This window comes from Myxine glutinosa, chromosome 14 (assembly GCF_964187855.1).
Source record: "Myxine glutinosa chromosome 14, kmMyxGlut1.1, whole genome shotgun sequence".
Classification (NCBI taxonomy): domain Eukaryota; kingdom Metazoa; phylum Chordata; class Myxini; order Myxiniformes; family Myxinidae; genus Myxine; species Myxine glutinosa.
In genome coordinates, this window is record NC_136274.1 from 79891486 (window position 1) to 79912873 (window position 21388).

A 21388-nucleotide genomic window follows, 5' to 3' on the forward strand; every position below is an offset into this window, starting at 1 on the left:
GTAGTTCACGTGGGTAGAAAAGATCATGGTTTTGAATTGTAGAATGGTCTGACATGGATGTGAACAGCTATTTTGAACACCTGGAGGGAAGAGAGGTTGAAGAAATGTGGAAGTTGGTTCCACAGCTGGGGAAAAAAGAGGAACAATGAGTAGAGGTGAGCAGTGATTCTGGATTTAGGGTGCTTCACCAGAAGGGGGTTGATGGTGGACCGTGTGCGCTCTGCAGGAATCTGGAGGCTAGGGGGGACAAAGTACAGAAAGGGCAGTTTGTACAAAACCAGTAAGGAGGCCGTTACAAGACAGAGAGACCACTGACCTGTCTGCGATGACAAAGTAATCGGCCTCAACTTCAACGCGAGAGATTCCAATGAGTTTCCACGGTGGCATGCTGAGAAAGATGTGAGGTGGCGGAGCCAGCCCAGAGGGGAGAGCAGTACTCGATCAAGCTACAGATGAAATCCTTGTCAGTGGATTGACTCCATTTGTTCTCCCAGGATGCTATTTATCATAAACCTCGTCTGCCTTTTACAAGCTTTCCCATCTACCTGTACATGACTTTGGTCCAGGAATGCTGCCTTATACTGCACGTGCATTCGTCTGTAAATTTAATTTCCAACCATAGAAAATGGGAGTACTGCTCATTGTTCCACAAAGAGTTTTACAGTGTTACTGCCATCTTGATCACACTATTACCTCCGCCACCGTAGCCGTAGGTTGACGGAGGTTATGTTTTCACCCTTGTCTGTTTGTTTGTCTGTGAACAGGATATCTCAAAATTTGGACAAAACCTGGTGGACAGGTTGGGTATGTGACACCGATGAATTGATTCAATTTTGGTAAAGATCTGGATCATATAATTTTTTCAGTAATATTTCATCATTGAGTGACACGGATAACACGGATTATATAATACGATATCTCAAAAAGTTAGGGGACGGATTCGGACGAAACTTTATGGATAGGTTGGGTGTGTGACAAGGACGAATCTATTCAATTTTGGTGAAGATCCGAATATGGATCCGGATATAAGAATTTTTTTTAATTTTTGAAGTTGTTCTTCATCATTGAGAGATGGGACCAAAAACGATATAAAGCACAATTTTGTCACCACCTACTTTGTTGAATGGAGACAAACATGCAGTTGAAATGTAATGGCTTTTATTCTTTATCTCCAAAAGTCGTAAAGATATTAAAATGAAACAAAGTGCAGTCCGAACACGAGTTCTTCCCAACACTGGCTTCGAGTTTCGTGATTCTGACACTAGATGTCTCAGTTCTATGTTGGTCATTATGGCAGAGGGCAGCACATTGTTGTCAGTGAGGGCGAATGTTAAGCACTGGAGATGAGAATTGGGATGACTGACTGGAGATGGGAGTTGGGTGTACCATTATGGTCCTGAGAGTAGAGACGGCCAATGGCGTACCACCACAAAGCATCACCGGTCCCGCCTTGGCTCCGTCAGATTTTCATCTTTCCTTAATTAAAATGAAGGAACACCTTCGTGGAGCATATTTTTCTTACAATGATGCTGTCCAGGCAGCTGTGAAGCGCTGGTTAAGTGACCTGGATGCACATTTCGATTGTGACGGCATCACAAGATATTTTTGAACGTTGGCAGAAATATGTGGACCACTAATTATGTTAAGAAATAAATATTCACCACAGTAAAGTAAAGATTGATGTTAATATCTGTCTTTGTTTCGTTCAGATATCTTTACCTGCTTTGGAGAAAAGGAATAGGGCCATTATATTTCAACACTGCCTTGTACGTGTTGCTGGAATGAAAAGTGGCATAATATGTTGACTCGTCATCGTATTTGATTGGTGTATTTGTTAATTCAATCAGAAGTTGCTGGGTTTGTTAGTCTTGAATTGTTAGTGTTGAAAGGATGTTTTTACATTTCAGTGGAATAATTCGCAGCGATGCTGCTTCTTCGACATCAATTTCTTTTTAAATTATTACCGACCAAGTTTTTTGTTTGTTTATTTAATATTGATGGAAGTTGTTGTTCAATGGATATTTCGGTGGCTAGGGAAAAAAACATGGCTGGTTACCAATGTTTTCTGTTGCATGTTGGTAGATGAATGCAATTTTACTGTTGCTAGGCAGCCTGGGTTTTCCCCATTCCTGTGCAACCAGATGATTTGTTTCTCTGAGCTAGAATCAGCGTATTTACACAAATAATGATAATTTGTACTGCAGTTCCGTTGTGCTATTTTAATTCTCTATATTTTTGATTGACATGTTGTATGCTTCTTACCATGCTGAAAAAAACGTTTAGGTCGTGACACCTGCCCCCCGTTTGCTGCGTGGAGTGCTGCGGGAGTATCAGCTCGTGGGCTTGGATTGGTTGGTGGGGTTGTGGGCGCGCGGTGCAGGAGGAATTCTTGGGGATGAGCCTGGTCTTGGGAAAATTGTGCAGACTGTGGCTCTGCTGGCTTACCTGGCTGGGGATGCAGGCAAGTCATAGCATGTGTCATTCCTTTGCACAAATCTGTGTCTCCACCATTATATACTTTTAATTTTAATTTTTCTCTCTCTTGACTTTTTGCCTTTGTGATCAGGACTGTGGGGGCCACACCTGGTTGTGTGTCCTTCTTCCCGTCTGATTGCTTGGATATATGCCTTCAGTTCCTGGTGCCCGGGAATGAAAGTTCTACTTTACTGTGGTTCCAAACAGGAGTGTCAGAACAAAATAAAGGTATTTTTGGATTCTTCAAGCTGTAAACCTCAAACGTGGTATAAAATGACTTTCGTTGTTCTCAGATTTGTTTTTACCCATCTTTGCATGAGGACTGGGAGCGTCCTAATGTGATGCATGTATGCATCACCACGTACCGGATGTTACTACGAGACCATCGGGCCTTTTCCCCCCGTCGTTGGCAACACATAGTGCTGGATGCTGCTCAGCACATTCGAGATGTAGACTTACCACAGTGGAGACCTCTCCGCCGCATTCAAAGGTTTCTTTTTGCCTTCGTATTATGTCAAAGATGGGATATTGTAAGTTTTTAATGAACCAAACCTAACCTTTTCTTTGGCTGCCTTTACTGGCTTTTGCCGCTGTTCTACCAGCGATGCTTGATTATCTTTGAAATTGCCTTCCTTAGCCCCTATCTAGGCCAGAAAGAGCCATTGCAGCTGCAAATGACATATCTAAAACCTAAAATATGTGGAGAAAATGTAGTGGTTTTGATGAGTAATATCTCATTTTTATTTTGGAGACGACCCATCAAGTGGGGGTGGATCCATCTCACCCTTAAATATAAAAAATAAATAACCACCTTTAGAGGCCATTTTCCCCCGCAAAGCGGGGGTTGGCCTTTTTCGGGAACCGTGGTTGTTGTTGTTTTTCGGTCCCCTTTTTGAAGCAATGTTTTACGGCCGGATGCCCTTCCTGACGCCAACCCTTTTTGCCGCCTTTAACGACAAACAGGGAATTACCAGTGAACTGGTACTCAATTAGCCGACCTCGGAAGGATGACAGGCTGAGTCAACCCCCCTGGTGTTAATTCAGCGATTGACCTGGATTCGAACCCAGGATCCTAGGATCCTAAGCCGGCACCCTAGCCGCTAGCCCAACACCAGGGTTGAACCAGCAGACCAACACCAACATCCATCTCACCCTTGTTGGAGCTTATTAACTTTGGCTAGATTATATCCAAAGATACTCGAGCAGAGCAAGATAAACCACTCGGCTGTGAACGGGAAGTATACCATGGGCATGCTCGGCCCCCACTTTAGTAAGCAACTGCGCAAGCAACGCTAGCTTAGAACAAGGAAACGTATGTAGGTATAAGGTCTTTATCTATAGTATTATTATTATTATGTTTAGACCTTGCACTGAACTTAGATGTAAACGTAAAACAATGAGGTCACGTCGGAATGCTTATGTGGGACTGGGGAGTGTGGTCAAGCTGGCCACATATACATTAGATTAGACCCTCTACCTACAATCATGGACCTCTGCAGGGGATGGCAAGGGGGCAACTATCCCCACTCCCCAGGGACCTTTCCTCTTTTTCCCTTGCGCTGTAGGACGTAAAATAAAGATAGCAGGTCGTTTGGACCGACTTTTATATGTCACACCCTCCATTTCAAATCGTGATTTATTAATTTTTAAAATGTAAAATCCCACAAAAAGCCCTAATTCCTTCTTATACATTTTAGTAGGCTACAATTAACCGAATTGTGTATGTTTCAGCAGAAAGTTGTGGTATCGTTTTTGTGAAATATGCCTCTGGGAGTTGCAACAGGCCAAGTCGAGCATTATTTTGCCCCCCCCCCCCCCACTCCCGAATTTTTGTCCCCTCTGAATTGTTTTGCCCCCCTCTGAAATGGATCTTGTGGATGTCCATGCCTACCATGTACAGTAAGATGGAATCTCAATCTCCATAGCCATGCCGTCAAAAAAAAAAAAAAATTTTTTTTTGGCATATATTGCATAACACAGTTGTGGGAGCAGCTTCAGTCAGATTTTGACATGAAATATTTATTTACTTCTCGTCTGAACCAGGACATCATAGAGAACCTCTTCTCAACCATAAGGAGGAAAGGTGGGTGCAGAGACAATCCATCTGCAAAGGAATTCAGATGTGCGTTGAGGATGGCGATGGTCACTGAATTGATCAAACCAGCTGCCTGAGTAAAATGCTCAGCAGACTCTGACAAATTCATTTGGACACTACAGTGTCTCACCAACAGGAAAATAATGTGTCGATCAGTGCAGTTATCACACCTGTTCAGCACAGAAGAATAAATATTGCAATTCCTAATGTTCAACTCGGCCTTCCTCAGCAGAATACACAAGCATACATCTCTGGTTATCTGTGTCGCAGGATCCTCAGTGGACATGAATTGCTGTCCTCGTCTCTGGTTTGCAGAAAGGCTCTTCTAAGAAGTGATGCTGAATTGGATGATCTCGCCCTGCTCTTCATTCATTCACAAGGCATATGACATATCCAAGTCTAACTTTCGATCTCTGATAGTCCCATCAGATGAGTTCCTCGCTTTTGGTTCACACTGCGCGGAAGCGTTTCGCACTGAATTCAGTGAAGGAAGCTTAAATGACAAGAAACAATATCCGTCTCGTGCTCGATGAAGCCATGCATCAGCTCGATGTGTCGAGGGTTTGCACGTTTGCAGTGAGCGAGTGAAGTCCAGAAGAGTCGCAACATTTGTAAGCGTCCGTGTCCGCTATGCACGGAAGTTCAAGAACAGACATGTCCGTCATGCCACTGTCAAGAGGAAGTGTAGAAAAATTCAAAAGGTGTTGCACAAATAAGAACCAATATATGGACAGTAGTTGCAAGTGGTTCTTGTAAAGACATTAGACAACATGTGCATGTAGGTCAATTTACATATACAGCAATACCCCGGCCTACGTCATTAATTGGTTCCATAAGCCGTGATGTAACTCGGTTTTTGACGTAAACCGGGCGTAATGTCTTAAAAATGCCTTAAGGGTGTAGTACTGGCGAACAGGTGATTTTTTTTTTTTTTTTTTTTTTTTTTTTTTTAAAGCTGAACAGTTTCCTTATAGTCTTATAAACAAGAATCATGCTATTAGAGGCCATAGAAGTACCCATAATTATTGAAAAATGTCCAAATTTTCTAACATCATATATGCCCCTCAATAACCAGAAGTAGAATTATTTGTTATCTATCTATAATTCCAGTAATCTCTGTGTGTTTGTTTGTTTGTACGTTTGTTTGTTTGTCTGTGACCGCTGTTTCTCGACAACCACGGGTCCGATATACTTTAAACTTGCCAGGTATATTGCTGGGGACCCGAGGATGTGCCTTTTCAAGGTTTCATATTAATCGGACAATTACTTACCGAGCTATGTCCAAAAAACGATTCAACCAATCAGAGAGCAGCGAGCTATCGCGTGTGCCGAACGTGGCGAACACACTCTGCCTCGGATGGCACATTTGAGAGCGTATTCATTTATTTCACGTTTGCAAACTATGTTGCCGCTATACTATGTTTTAAAACTAATAAAAACCATTTCATCTAAATAGAGGGGGGGGGGGGGGGGGGATTGTCACTGTACTCGCAAGCCGTTCGCCGTTCGCTTTGGCGTTGCGAATGGACCAACACATTTCATGGACCAAACCATTTCATGTAAAGCGTTCGCCGTTCGCTTTGGCGTTGCGAATGGACCAAAACATTTCATGGACCAAACCATTTCATGTAAATAGAGGGGGGGATATAATTTTAGATATAGATATAGTACGGGCATGCCCTAGTCTATCTATAATTCCAGTAATCTCTGTGTGTGTGTGTGTCTGTGTGTGTGTGTGTGTGTGTGTGTGTGTGTGTGTGTGTGTGTGTGTGTGTGTGTGTGTGTGTGTGTTTGTTTGTCTGTGACCGCTGTTTCTCGACAACCACGGGTCCGATATACTTGAAACTTGCCAGGTATATTGCTGGGGACCTGAGGATGTGCCTTTTCAAGGTTTCATATTAATCGGAGAAGTAGTTACCGAGCTATGGCGATTTAGCCGTTCGCCGTTCGCTTTGGCTTTGCGAATGGACCAAACCATTCATGTAAATAGAGGGGGGGGGTTCTGTGGTCGTTCGCTTTGGCTTTGCGAATGGACCAAACCATTTCATGTAAATAGAGGGGGGGGGGGGGGGGGTTCTGTGGTCGTTACTGCCACGCGGTTTGGAATGTTTTTCCGAACGGGCACCCACGTACGGGCACGTCCTAGTCTATCTATAATTCCAGTAATCTCTGTATGTCTGTGTGTATGTCTGTGTGTCTGTGACCGCTGTTTCTCGACAACCACGGGTCCGATATACTTTAAACTTGCCAGGTATATTGCTGGGGACCTGAGGATGTGCCTTTTCAAGGTTTCATATTAATCGGAGAAGTAGTTACCGAGCTATGTCCAAAAAGCGATTCAACCAATCAGAGAGCAGCGAGCTATCACGTGTGCCGAACGTGCCGAACAGACTCTGCCTCGGACGGCACATTTGAGAGCGTATTCATTTATTTCACGTTGGCAAACTATGTTGGCGTTAAACTATGTTTTAAAACTAATTAAAACTAATTTGCGATTCATCGTAACTGCGATATGCGACCTTCCGGACAGTCAAATGAGGACGTCACTTCCGGACTTACGGATAGTCATAGTGACGACGTACTGATGCTGAACGTGGCGAGCAGACGCTGTAAGGTACGATCGATTGTAGTACACGTTTATAATAACTCTGCCGATACAGGCCCGATTAACTGCAGCGCCATCCGAGCTGCGGCGTCGGGACGATACATTCATTGTACGGTCACATCACGCACTTACGGGCACGCCCATGGGCCCATGGCCACGCCCATGCATGCATGGGCGAAGACATTTTTTTTTTTTTTTTTGGCAAGGAACGGGCACCCACGTACGGGCACGTCCTAGTAACTTTAATTTGCATCATTCCTTTGGGCTGAAATTTGGACAGGATATTCAGAATATCACTTCCTTTAAAATGATGAAGGCTTTTGTTTATAGGAGTAGCCATTGTGGATTTATTGGAGGACAACCAAGTTTTATCTGGTAATTGGCATAATTAGCTAATTAGTGAACATTTGACATAATTTCACAAAATCCTCATCAGGTAGTAGAGTAACACATGTATAATACATGTACCAAGTTTTGTGTGAAAAGAATGATAGGTGACATAGAAGATAGAAGTAGAAATGTGTTCTTTGTTTTTCCTTGTTTTTTATTGACGGTCTAATTTATGCAAATTATATGCATGTAATATGACAAAGAAGCGTTGAAACTGGTCTGAGAGCCAAGATTATATCTTTCAAGAAAAACTGAAAATTAGATACCTCTCAAAGGTACCTATGTAGTTTTCTCAATTTTTCACCAGTACTACACCCTTAAAATGAAGACAAACACCGTAAAACTAGAATAAATAACTGGAGGAGGCTGCGGCTTCGCCCTGAATCTTTGCCGCTCCCCCTCCGTTGTTTTCTATCGGTCGGGTCTTCTCCTCGAACGGGGTGACCGGCACGGACATGTCGACCGTGAGCGGGCTTGTGTGCCGAGTGGCTCCGCGGCCCGCTTCACCACGGCGTGCTTTACCCAACGTGTCCGAGCAGTTTCACCGGTGGTCGTGTAGTGTTGTCTGTGACGAACGAACGAGCTCAGGGTTCCGTGAACCCGGCCGCCCCGGGGATCGACGCTTGCCTCTGAGTCGTAGGCGTGCCCCGTCTTTCCTCGAGCGGCCGAAGTTGCATGCTTCTTTTTTTTGGACGATGCGATATACGCAGAAACGACGACGTACAGGCAGGCATTTGCAAATCCATGCACATGTGCACATGCACACGTCGATCGGTTCTTCGACACCGGATGCCGGCGAGGTGCCCGACGAGGCACCCCGGCTCGAGGCATGACACAGTCGTTCGTTTCACATGGGCCATGGGCCGTGGGGCCTGACGTCGCGGACATTGCGCACACTGCACGGTGACGTGACGTGACGTCTGCCACGGACGGTCGTCCGAGCCGGCATCGTCGTCATGTTTCGCTGTTGCCACGTTACGTTGGTTGTTTTACACAGTAAAGGAACCTTTACACAGTAAAGGAATAATCACAAAAATACCAGCGAAAGGCAAAGCAGGCACGTGACCGCAGCACAGGACAAAATGCATATGGCGACGGCCTTTGTTTTGAATGAGAACCAGCAGCTACGCGTACGTACTGTATACTGTACGTACATTTTAAAATATTTTTAATGTGCTTTTTATTGTATTTTAAATTGTTTTTTAGCTTCTTTTATTGTTAATTTATGTACTATGTTATTTATTTTAAATATTTTTAAAGGAAAAATTAAGTTTTTTCACGTCCTCCAATTATGATGTAGGAGTGACGTAAAGTCGCACATAATGACGTTCGCTGAACTGAAATTTACTCTAGAAGAGTGGCGTATAGTCGGATTTGACGTCAGTCGAAATGGCATACAACGGGGTATTGCTGTACATTTGACTGAAAATGTTGGATTCTCATTTTGTTGTATCGACAGAAGCTGTAATGTTAATGCTTGCAATTGAAGGATGTACATTGTGGAGATTTTTTTTTTGCAAGTCCTTTTCTTCGTGGTAAATCTTCCATGGATGGCCTGACGAAGATAGGTGGTGGTCTATGCGCTCTGGAAAGGTTGTCAATTGTCAGTAAACCAGAGTGAGAATTACTTTGCAATGCATGTCCCCTGCCGGTGCCAAGGAAGTTTTTAAAATTTATTTATTATTTTTTTAAAACAAATTAAAAAAAATTGATGAAGCCCTGAAACTCTAACTTTTTCTATAACTTATTATAAAGGCAATGTATAAGGTAAAGAAAAGAAAGGAGAAAAGGTAAAGAAAACTAAGCCATGTATAATATGTGATATTTTCTAAGTCCAAAAATGGCTCCGTGGAACATTGGCGAAATGCCCCAAAACATGAACTTATTCGGTAACTAATAAAGCCATGTACCAAGTTTCAGTTGAATAGGGTATGGGAAAAGTCTGGAAAATCACAGGTGAGATGGATGGGTGGACGAACAGATGGAGAGCAAATCTTTAGTCCCCTTCGGGTAGGGGACTAATAAAATGATGTACATTTAAAGTGAATGGTGGTGATGTGCATAGTGGTATTTTGGAAATGTAAGACTGAAGAGAAAGACCTGCCAAGATTGAGAGAGAAGATTGATGTGTGTGTGCGGTTGCGTGTGCATTCACGCGCGTGTTTTGACGGAAGGGCTGGATCTATGAACACCATAAGTCTGAATGCGAATACAAACCAAAGGGGAATATGGACTGATGCCATATATCGTAACTTCCTACCCATCCCTGCCCCTCAAAAATTTTTGGAATTGTTATTTTTATTGTATAGCAAAAAAATAAACAATGTCAAGGTGACAAGTCGACACTGTCCCAGGAATTTGCATGTTGTGGTTTATACTTTTATTATTATTTTAAAAATTGTTTTTTCTTGTTAGAAAAACACCGGTGATTCTACTGTCATGTCGCCAAAGTAAAACATTTCACTCAGAATGCGATTAATCCCATTCAATTATCTGCCTTTAAATTGATATTTCATTCCCTTCCTTTGCACTAAAAAGGAAAAGGAAATCCTCGATTTCACCATTCAGTGCTTTGTCAGCAATGTAGTGGTCATAGAGTGCCGCGGAGAAGTTGCTCACTAAAATGGCGGACGTTCTGCCCGAGTGCATACTTCACTCTTTTGTGTGGGTTTACAGCTGAGTGGTTTATCTTGCTGTGCTCTAGTATCTTTGATTATATCCCCAAGAGTTAGAAGCAAAAAGTACTTGTGAATGACATCATAGATGAGATTGGTGAATGGAATTCTTCTGAAAATTAGATCTCGATAAGAAACATTAAACTGTTTATTTCAGCTTGTCTATCGATTTCAAATTTTGTATGATCCAACCCCCACTCCAACCCCACATTTCTCATCCAGCTGTTGTCGGCTACTGCTCTTTGACTCGGCCATGGGCACGGGTCTGCTCCAACTTTGGAACCAGGCCTGTCTCCTCTTTCCACAATCTTTCTGCTGGTCCCTGCAGGAGCAGCTGTCTTTGCGCTCATCGACTGCTGATTATGCAAAGCAACTTTCGCAGCATTTGTTCAAAGTGGGTTTGATTTGTTTGCTTTTCCTCTCTTGGTAATCCACATGGTTGCTTATCCACAGCTGGGTTCCCGTGTGTCGTTAAGTCATTAAAGTCATTACATTTGAAACTCTGGTTTTAAGGCCCTTAAAAGTCATAACATTTACTCTCATGTTATTAAAAGTCATTCGATTTGGGAATTTGTGAAAAAGTGCATACGGAACATGCGCGCAAAGCCAATTGTCTTCAACTGGCCCCGTAGCACAATGCGAATCCTCGCTACGAGATCGGGACTGCTCCGTAGCACTGTAAATGTCATAGGTCCACTGAGCTACATGTAGCACAAGTGAGGCACTGGTGGGGGCCCGGATGCAGTCTGACATTACGGAAACGGTGAATGCCAAACCATGAACCAATAAATTCCACATTCTTGTGACACCTTCAGTCGAAGTCCCATAAGATGAGCAGTAAGAACTAGAAAATTGCGAAACTCGTAAAATCGTGAGAATAAAAAGAATAAGCTTACTTTTGCTGAAGGAATTGAAGCAGTAATCTGATGTCAAAGATGCTAAAACCACGATGTCAATGCGAGAAGTTGATGTGAACAGGGAAAGCTAATTTTTAATTTAATTTTTTGGTTCACGAGTTATCAAACAGAGTGACCACTATATTCATCATGGGTGTGTCTGTCTGTCTGTGTGTGTCTGTCTGTCTGTCCACAGCATAACTACCCATGATATCATCCAATCTTAATGAAAATTGGGTGGGAGGTTGATATCATGATCTAGTTGTGTCCTGCCTAGAGTGGGCGTATTGCGCCCATTGTGGGCGGAGCGACGCCCGAAAAAGATGTCTTTTTAGGGGGTAATCGAGTTCAAGCTACATCTTCTCCGAGGGAGTTGGTGGAATCTGACAGGGGTTTCGGTATTTGGTTAGGCCAATGTCATGTGTCTAGCCCCACGGAGCTCGATTTTTCATTTTCGCCCCAAGGTCAAGGTCACAAGGTCGCGAAATTTAGAAAAGTCGATTTTTGATGGTTTTATTACATTGTTCGCTTCCTGATAGGGTGAAATGTCGTACATGATCTTACATTATCACATACATCATGAAATACAAGTTTTCCAACAAATTTCAGAATCTTTGACCTTTGAATGTCACAAAGGTCAAATTTTCAAAGTTGTCGGAATCAAACTGAATTTTCGGTATTGTGTAGCTAACTAACCTCATAACTGATAATACATTATTTTCTCATTTCAAGGTCAGTAACCTTCGTTTTGACATTTCCAGGCCCAGCACCACACACACTTACGTACAGCTGGCTCTTAAAGGCCTGCGCATGCAGCGCATTGGGGCACTTTGTCAATAGGCATGTACACCGCATGTCGGGGGCCGACACCTGCCACGTGGGCCCCCGACCCCCTAGCCTGTTTCGGTTATAGTCGGCCCTTTGTCATTGAATACCGCTCGCTCGTGAACCAGTCGTCTCCTGACTTGTCTTTTAATTAATTAATTAATTTATTATTGATTAATAATTAATGAAGAGTTAATTCTTTATTTATTTAGTTTTTTTGATATACTGTATATATATATATTATGGTGCCCAACATGACAGTTACATTGGTGCTGTTGTAAGGTTTAAAGTTATGGTTTTATGTACATGCAGGGTCATTAAAAAGTCAGTATTTCAGACTGAAAAGTCATAAACAATCATTATTTTTCAACTTCCTTAACCTGCAGGAACCATGCACACAGTATGTGTCGCAGGATTCGACTTGACTAATGATACTTGTGAGATAAGCAAATAGACCAAGATCTTTGGATTTGGTCGCAAGAATAGATGTTGACAAACACGTAACGGAGCTTTTGAGAGTCCTCCATTACATTTTTGATTGCAAGTACATGCACCAATTAACTTGGTGATTGTAATCAACACCAGAAACACCTGCTCCATGGGGGGAGGGATGGGCAACCTTATTTCTTCTTGCTCTTAATACCGCCTCCCTCCAGCAGGGATCAGTAAACCACGTGCACATGCGTAACCTGTGTCTCCTCATTCTCAGTGGGGTGGGGGAGAGGAGAGGAGAGGAGAGGAGGGAGGTTGGGGGAGATTATTTTGTGCCCTTCATGTGATACTGGGTATTTGTATGGGTATGTGGGACTGTGGGTGTGTATGTATGGGTATGTGCCTGTGATGTATGGGTATGTGTCCTTCAGCACGTATTTGTAATTTGTTGGAGACCGGTCAAGCCGTTTTCACTTTCATGAATCCACATCAGGTGGTGAGTCCATTTTGGTTGCGCCGTTTGCGGCGCGATGTGGAGAGCCAGATGCCTCATAGGATCGAGCAGGTGTTACGGTGCCAGATGTCACCTTATCAGCGTCGTCTCTACGATGATCTGCAGGTTGAGCCAAGGTCAATATCTTTGTTTTTTCCTTTTATTTTATTTTGACTACAGAATTTTTCGTTTTTGAACACACTTTGTAGTTTGCTTTAGTTGTACCAGATTGAAAGATTTGTATTTTAATCGCAGAAATGGCATGTTTTTTGTTTTTGTTGACCCACCCACCTTTTATTCATTCATTTGATTTTCCTTCAATTACTTTATCCTCTTGCAGCTGTTATTTTCCTCATCTCATGCATTTCCCCACACCTTTCCATTTTGTCCCACTCTTATTTTGTTTCCCATTTTGACAATGACCCCCCCCCCCATCCCTCCTCCACCATGCCCCCAAATCTCTCTTTCAATCATACTTCCTTTATAAATACACATAAATTGATTTAAAAAAGGATTTGTGACCAACTTTATTTAACCAAGATGGGAATTGTTAGTTTTTACTCAGCCACAACCCTTGTGCTGCTTTTCCACGATGGCACAAACGAACCCTGTTTTGTGTCCTGGTCTGGCATAACTTGGCCTGGGTTTATTTTTCCATTATGACTATATCAGCGTCTCATTAAGAAGACCAGATTAATTCTGCAGACCGCTTTATGAACACACGTGGCTTTAAGGGACTTATTATTCGATTTTCAGTGAGGTTACCATGAGAATCCTCTTCTTGTAAAGATGTATTAGCCCCCGTTGGATTTAGTTCAAAACAGGGGCTTATGGATTGGGTCACTCTGTGCGTGTGTACGTCCGCAACCATATCTCGGAGATGCATTTGCTGATCTTCTTCAAACATGGCACACAGAAAATGAATGATGGGTTACATATGCATATTTTTTTTTTTGAGATCAGGTCTAATATGGCCGACTGGCTGCCATTTTAACGTGTCCCCATCCATTTCTCAGACATGCATTGACCGACTTTTCCTCAAACTTGGCACAATGATAAATACATGAGAGTATACGTATACAGAAGATTTTGTTTTGTAATCTGACCAAAGATGGCCGACTGACGGCCTTTAACTCCATACAGCAAAATTTATAAAACCATGGGGGCTTTCTAAAACCCTCGAGTTGTGTTGCGGCAGACTCGGTAGAGCGTGCTCTCGAGCTGTGTTGGGGCAGACTCAGGGCAGTGAATCGAGACTGCAGCGCAGCACGTGTCTTATCCCAGTCTGTATAAGACATAGATGCTTCCATATAGAAGAAGACCACTCCTTTTTGCATCTTCAGATATACAGTGCTGCCGAAGCAGTTTCTGGGCAATTGGGCACAATGCTGAAAGGGTCGCCACTCAGACGCAGAATACTCAAATGGCTCATTCTTCCCAATCAGCGGTACTCGTTTTGCCGACCTTAGAAAGAAGGATGACAGGCTGAGGCAACCCACCTGGTGTTAATTCAACGAATGACAGCGGCTCAAACTCAGAACCCTGATATCTTAAGCGAGCCACCTTAACCATTAAGCCAACACCCGGCTTTGTTTCCAGATAGGTTGTCTTATAATTCACTGAAGTTGATGAATTGGCTTATTTTCCCATCAGGATGTAATGTTTAAATTTCACCACTAAGCAGTTCCAAGGCTTTGGGAACGAAATGTGAGTTTCTTTACACTCTGGGCTTTATCTCATTTCTGCTGAGTCTGGCTTGTATGTTACATAAATCATGATTGTGTTTTTATTTTAATTTTTAGGGCTGAACAAGCTCTTTGTTCGAGGGATGTGTGTTCCGTTTTGCACCTCCTTGTTGCCCTCTGCCGTGTTTGCGAGCATCCTCAACTCATCCACCAAGCCTCGGCACGCTCACCATTTGTCTTCAAGCCACTTCCTTATTGTGTTCCTTCGCTTGTCTTGTCAATTCTGGCAAAGGATATCGATAAGGTTGGTTGGACTAGGTATTTTATTTGAAACTGCAAATTTGGCAAACTTAATTGGCAGCTGGGTCTGAAGGTTTCAGGAATTTATTGACAAACATTTTCTTTTTTCTTTTTTTTGTTGTTGTTTGTTTAATAATTCATGCACACATGCACTCATAAAGTTTTCCACTTTTTTTTTTTTTAATCCTTCCTTTTTTTGGATACAGACCGTGGACCCTTCCCTCTTTGACCTTCTGGGTTTAGAGTGGCAGCTTTCTTGCCTCCAGTCTCAGCTTATAAAGCAGAGGAAAGTCACGCGTAAACTCATTGAAGAGATAACCTCCCAGCCAGAGGATGCCACACGTCTACCACGATGCAAGCTGAAGACCAGAACGTGAGATGAGTCAAATCTGTGTTTGGGCCGACATAATGCTTGATGGTGATTTGTTAAATACACACAAATTCCAACCTCCCTTTCCTGCTGCTGTCTTCTAATGACGTCCGGTCATACCTTCTAACAGCTTGTTTGAGCCAGTGCTGTTTGGCGAAGAGCCGTCCGGGCGGATAGCCTGGGGACTTTGCATGGACATGAGCACATCTAGCAAGCTGGAAACCACAGCTGAAAAGGATGTCCAGATGTCCACGAAGGTCTTTCCGGGAACACCATCAAAAACACCTGTACCTTCTGGTGTGTGGTTCTTCTCATTATATGTGATTTCTGTAATTATGTTGGTATATCATTTCCCCATGCATCTGACATTTTGTGTTGTCGCTTTGCCATACTAATAGAGCGTAGAGTTAGAGCTCTTGCTCTGATGAAGGGCTAACACTTGGAACGTTGGCACTGCCTCAATTGTCATGGCCGTAAACGTGCTCTCATCTTTTCGTTGGTCACATAAATATCCCTTTTTAGCTCACCTGGACCGAAGTTCAGGGGGGTCTACCAGGGTCAAAGTGGATCCAGGTTTAACCCCCCAAAATAGGAATTTGCTCTTTCCTCTGAAACTACACACACTTTCGATGAAACTTTACCACAACCTTCATCACCTGTGGTGTATGAACGTTTGCTCATTAAAATATGGGTCTATAGGCCCCTATAGGGGGTGGGGGGGTGTTGCCCCCCAAAATATGTATTTGCTTTCTTCTCAGAAACTACACATGCAATTCTGATGAAACTCGACCACATCCTTAATCACCTGTGTTGTGCCAAAGTTTGTTCCTGGCATTTAAAAAATCGGGGTCTAAGGTGGTCTATGTTGGGGGCTTGCCCCCAAAAATAGGTATTTTCTTTTTCCTCAGAACCTACACACACAATTTTGATGAAACTTAACCACAACCTTCATCCGTGATGTACCAATGTTTGTCCAAGGCATTGGAAAAATTGGGGTCTGAGGAGGTACACAGGGTGGGCAGGGGGATTTGTCCCCCAAAATAGGTATTTTTTTGTTTGTTTGTTTGAAGTCTTATGATTATGTCGTCCTAAATATAGTCGTCTTGAAGGCCATTTTGCTCATTGGTCCCGGCTCTCTGGATCTCTTATATTGATGCAAAATGAGTTCCTTTCGTTGGAGTTTCACTGAAATAATTTGAAACTTGGTTCCATAGGTGCGAAAAAAGAGGAGCGGTGATCCTGGATTTAGGTATTTCACCATACGAGCCTTCCAGAAACCTGGTTGGGGCAGACAAAGCACGGAAAGAGCATAGGGTGCAAGACCATACAGTCCTTAAAGACCATACAGAGGTGGTAGAAGACAGACAGAGACCACCAACCTGTATGTGATGGCGAAGTGATGAGCCCATATTCTCAGCTTCATCTTGGGAGATTCCAATAATCTTAAAGGCATTGGTTTCCACAGCTTCAAGCTGGGCAAGATGTGAGGCAGGGGAGCCAGCCAAGAAGGGAGAGGCCTGCGGGTGAAGGCATTGTAGGTGGATAGGAGTTCAGATGTGCCAAGGAAGGACTTTGTATGATGGAGGATGCCCAGTTGGCAGCTAGCTTTGGAAGGCAATGTTGAAATGTCATTTGCCGAAGAAAGATCATGGCTGATAGTGAGACCCGGGAGTTTGACTGACTGAACTTCCTCAAGAGGATTGTTAAGAAAGTATATTGGGTGGGTTTTACCAGACGGTCCTTTCGAAGAGAGATGGTGAGAGTGAGATTTATCATGAGTGAACGACATAGTCCAAGTGTTTGACCATCTTATGATTTTTTTCAAGGTCTGAAGATCCTACCTGGGTGAAGGATGAGAGATGTCACAGCAGACAGTGGAGTTGTTAGCAAATAGATAAAGAGGATTTTCCAGATAGTCAGAGAGATCATTGATGAAGATCAAAAATAGGACTGTGCCCAGAACTCTGCCTTGGGGCACTCCAGCCTTGACAATGAGAGGAGATGAAAATATTCCATTGATAGCCACACGTTGGCTACGCGAGTAGAGGAAGTCAGTGAGCCTTGTGTGGTGTTGGCCTTGGATGCCATAGGCAGAGAGTTCGTAGAGCATGGTGGGATGCCAGACTGTATCAAAAGCATGAGTTATGTCCAGAGAGACGACCCTGATCTTATGTCTGATATTGAGGTTGAGTAGAATGGTCATCCATTGTTGGGTGAGTAGAAGCAGCATGTCCAAGGTAGAATGACCTGGTCTGAATCCAAATTGATGATCTGAGGTGAGGCGGTTGGAGAAAAGAAAGGATTTAATATCAACTGTGATTATGGATTCCATGACCTTGCTGATGATTGGAAATAAACTGGGAAGTCTTTAATTGAGGGGATGGGTTTTTTTCACTTTATGTAGTGCAGTGATGCTGGATGAAGCGGATGGAGGATGACATCGCACAAATGACAGGGTGAAAAGGGCAGATAGAGGAAGTGCAAGTGCAGTCGAGCAGGTTTTCAGGACACGTGAGCTGATGCTGTCCGGTCCAGTAGCAGAGTCAGTCGATGGTTGAAAGAACCATCTCCATCTTCTCAGATGCAAAAAGCAGAGTCCAGGAGCAGTTTGATATGACAGGGAAGGGTGGTACCGAGAGTGAAGTTTTGGGGACACAAGATTTGGAAGCAAACACAGAATCGAAGCATTCAGCATTCTCATGAGTGGAGTCTGGTGTGGTGTCATGTCATTTGAAGAGAGAGAGGGAATGGAATGGGAGCATACTGCAGAGACAGACTTAACAAGGTGCCTCCTGATAACTACCTTATCCCCACTGTAGCAAGGGGCAGTAAACCACTGGCACTGGGGCACGTTTACAGGTGAAAATTGTAAGTTGGCTTGCCCGTCCCCACCCATGACCTGACCCTGGGTATTACCAACACTAATGCAAAATTTGATGGAAATCAGCCCAGCCCTGTTTATTTATATGATTTGCAGATGTACACATACACACGTATAGAGAATTGCTTAATTTATTATAGTGGGACGACATTTTAACGGTTCTCCTCTCAACAAAGTCTTATGACACCTGTATTGTTGATCATGATCAGATGGCCTGGAGGTACGCACACTCACCTCTAAGCTGTCTAGCCTCGGTTTGAATCCCGACCTAGCTATAAACTGTCGTCCTGGTGTTTCACATGCAGGGTGATTCATCAATGTGTGTGCTGTCCCTCAGATGGAGGTTATATAATATTTCTTGGCAACCTGTGAAGGTTAAATATTGGCAACCCTGTAGACAAGCCTATTGTTTACGTACTCAGAAATATTGTTAATGAGCCAGAGTCGATGTTAATGAGTATAGCCCTATGAATGACCTGAAAAAAGACTGAGATATTACACACTTTGTGAAAGAAAAAGGATGCAGAACTTTGGATGGGCCGCAATCTTTGCAACTGGTTAAAAGCTGGTTAAAAGCTGCTCATTTTTACCAAGTATCTCAACATACCTCAGGATGTATCCTATCGATCTATGAAAGTGAATCTTTGGCACCTTGAGTGAGCCTGACAAATGCCCCTGGCTCAAGGATTACATGAGCAATACTCATTCTTCATTCAACATTCTGTATGAGTCTGATCCAGATTTTGTCAAAATTGGTGCAAATTTTGTTCCAACTCATGTGTATTGCTTGGTAAAGGTTGGTATTTCCACATACCAGCAAAGCATTTGGCAGTATGGGACACATTCACAGCAGGAAGATGGTGCCACATGCCGTGCATCCAGAACAACTTCTGCTTGGATGAAATGGCATTTTAAAAATTCCCTTTTTAAGGCCATTTTCCCTGCTCGAGCGGGGGCTAGCCTTGCGGACCCCATGACAATCATCATGGTTCCCTTTTTGAGGCAATGTTTTTATGGCCGGAAGGCCTTCTTGGATGAAATGCCATGGACTCCAGTTTCTTCTTTGGGCACCATCGAATCCTGACATGAATGCCCTCAAACACATGGATCAGGAGCTATGCAAAAGTTGTCCTATGTCAAACATTTGGCAAGAGCTGCAACAAAATCTACTCCACATTTGACAAAATCTGGATCGATCTGTCAAAGAGAATTTCATTGATTTGATGCCTTCACAGGTTCAAGCAATGAATTATGCCAAAGGACATGCTACCAGATACTCGTATACGAATCCATTTGATTGTGTTGAGATCACAAGCTGTTAAAATATTGTTTGTTTACAATTTAGGGGTGTTCATTTTATTCTGGCATAGCACTGTGTACAATATGACACATGCTGTGCTGAACTACTGCATTGAGATCACCTTATAAGTATAATTGCAAAATGTCCCTTTTTTTCTTCTTTTAACTTCAGGTATAATGTCTTCCTCAATTTAACCTCTGTCAGGTATAATGAGCATTGCCTCAACACCTCTGCCCATTCTGCCAACCGTCTCCACGGTCCTAACAACGACTGCTCAAGCAGTGTCAAGTCATTCAATGGTGATGTCAGTGACCACATCTGCTGCCAACGGTGGTGGTTTGCCCTTGTCCACAGGGCAGGTGCAAAGCCAGCAGATCCATGGTTACACCCTTCAACTGCCAGCCCAAGGTAGACTTACTGGTGAGTCTTTCTTGCTTTCCTGCTCAATTTGTCTGACTTCATAGCTTCTTCATTTTGTAAACTTGACCTTTCTTTTCTTTACCCATATACTCAAATATCAATGGAGGTTGATGTTGTTGCATAAAATGTGCTTGTTCATGGGTATTCAATATCCATACATAGGTTTATGTACTAATGACGAATATCCTTGCCGTAATTACGCCACAATTAAGCCTGGTGTTTGGCTTAGTGGTTAGGGTGCCGGCTTGGGATCCTGGGATCCTGGGTTCGAATCCCGGTCGATCGCTGAATTAACGCCAGGGCGGTTGACTCAGCCTGTCATCCTTCCGAGGTCGGCAAATCGAGTACCAGTTCACTGGTAATTCCCTGTGTGTCGCAAGAGGCAACGAACAGGGTTGGCAGCAGGAAGGGCATCCGGCCATAAAACATTGCTCCAAAAAGGGGACCACGGTGCCCGAAAAAGGCCAACCCCTGCTCTGCGGGGAAAGATGGCCTCTAAAGGTGGTTCAATTACGCCACAATGCAAAGCGGGGTTAAGCAATTGGTTCACTCTGTCAGATTGAACAGACAGACAGACAGACGTCGGTCATGATCGATGAACTACTCTATGCAAATTATTGAATTTTATCCAACACGAACACAAAACACTGTCGACCATGAATCGGAAACATAAACGTATAGCTTATCAGTCCTTTGGCTCTGAATTTGGCAAATTGTATGGAGTCTCGCCCTAAGCACGCATGCGCACTCACGGTGTGGCAATTGCTTCACTCTGGCAGTCAAACTAAGTTGAAAACCATTCTGAACAGGAAACGTAGTTTTTGGGAACATCATAAAGGACACAAACGACCATGGATAACGAATTTAACGTGTTAAATAAGGTGCATCCATGGCAATAAACTTCCGATTCAATGTTTTTATGCCTCCACCCTCGAGGGTGGCCGGAGGCATTGTTTTTTGTTTTTTTTCCGGGTTGTCCGTACGTCTGCCTGTCTGTCTGTTCGGGCTAAACCTCGTTTTTCTCAGCAACCACATGTCCGATTGAGACGAAGCTTTCAGGGTAGGATCGACACCTATGTAGAATGTGTTTGTGATAATTGTGACATCATAGGTCATGTGGTATGGCAGCCATCTTGGATTTGACCTAAACCCTAAAAAATACATCTCCCAAACGACCGACGAAATCGGCATGAAACTTTACGTGTGTCATCGACTAGGAATGTCGATTAAAAGTTGATCTCAAAAACGTCATTGGTCACATGGTGTGGCAGCAATATTAGATTGAAGGAATATATATAAAATAATTATATCTCAGAAACCGCTTTCCCTATTTATCCAAAACTTTACAAATGCCATCTAACACCATTGCTGCATGTAGTTTCAAAATGATGACGTTGGTCACATGGTTTGGCAGCCTTCTTGGATAGAAAAACGAACCTTATCTGATCAACACCAAACTTCATAAACGTGATCCCAGACCCATACATATGCAGAACGTACATTTTTGATGTCGTTTGTCACTTCATTTGACAGCCATATTTACTTG

General features: G+C 43.2%; 1 protein-coding gene across 5 annotated transcripts in view; it reads left to right on the top strand.

Moving 5' to 3' along the window:
- EP400 (E1A binding protein p400) overlaps positions 1–21388 on the top strand; it is a 183550-nt gene that overhangs the window by 40558 nt on the left and 121604 nt on the right. For all 5 annotated transcript variants that reach the window (XM_078768379.1, XM_078768380.1, XM_078768381.1 and 2 more), the window contains 9 exons: positions 2284–2461; positions 2567–2703; positions 2796–2965; positions 10463–10634; positions 12887–13023; positions 14689–14875; positions 15078–15244; positions 15372–15538; positions 19627–19842. In XM_078768379.1, coding sequence (XP_078624505.1) covers positions 2284–2461; positions 2567–2703; positions 2796–2965; positions 10463–10634; positions 12887–13023; positions 14689–14875; positions 15078–15244; positions 15372–15538; positions 19627–19842 — 1531 coding nt within the window. The remainder of the gene's footprint in view (positions 1–2283; positions 2462–2566; positions 2704–2795; positions 2966–10462; positions 10635–12886; positions 13024–14688; positions 14876–15077; positions 15245–15371; positions 15539–19626; positions 19843–21388) is intronic.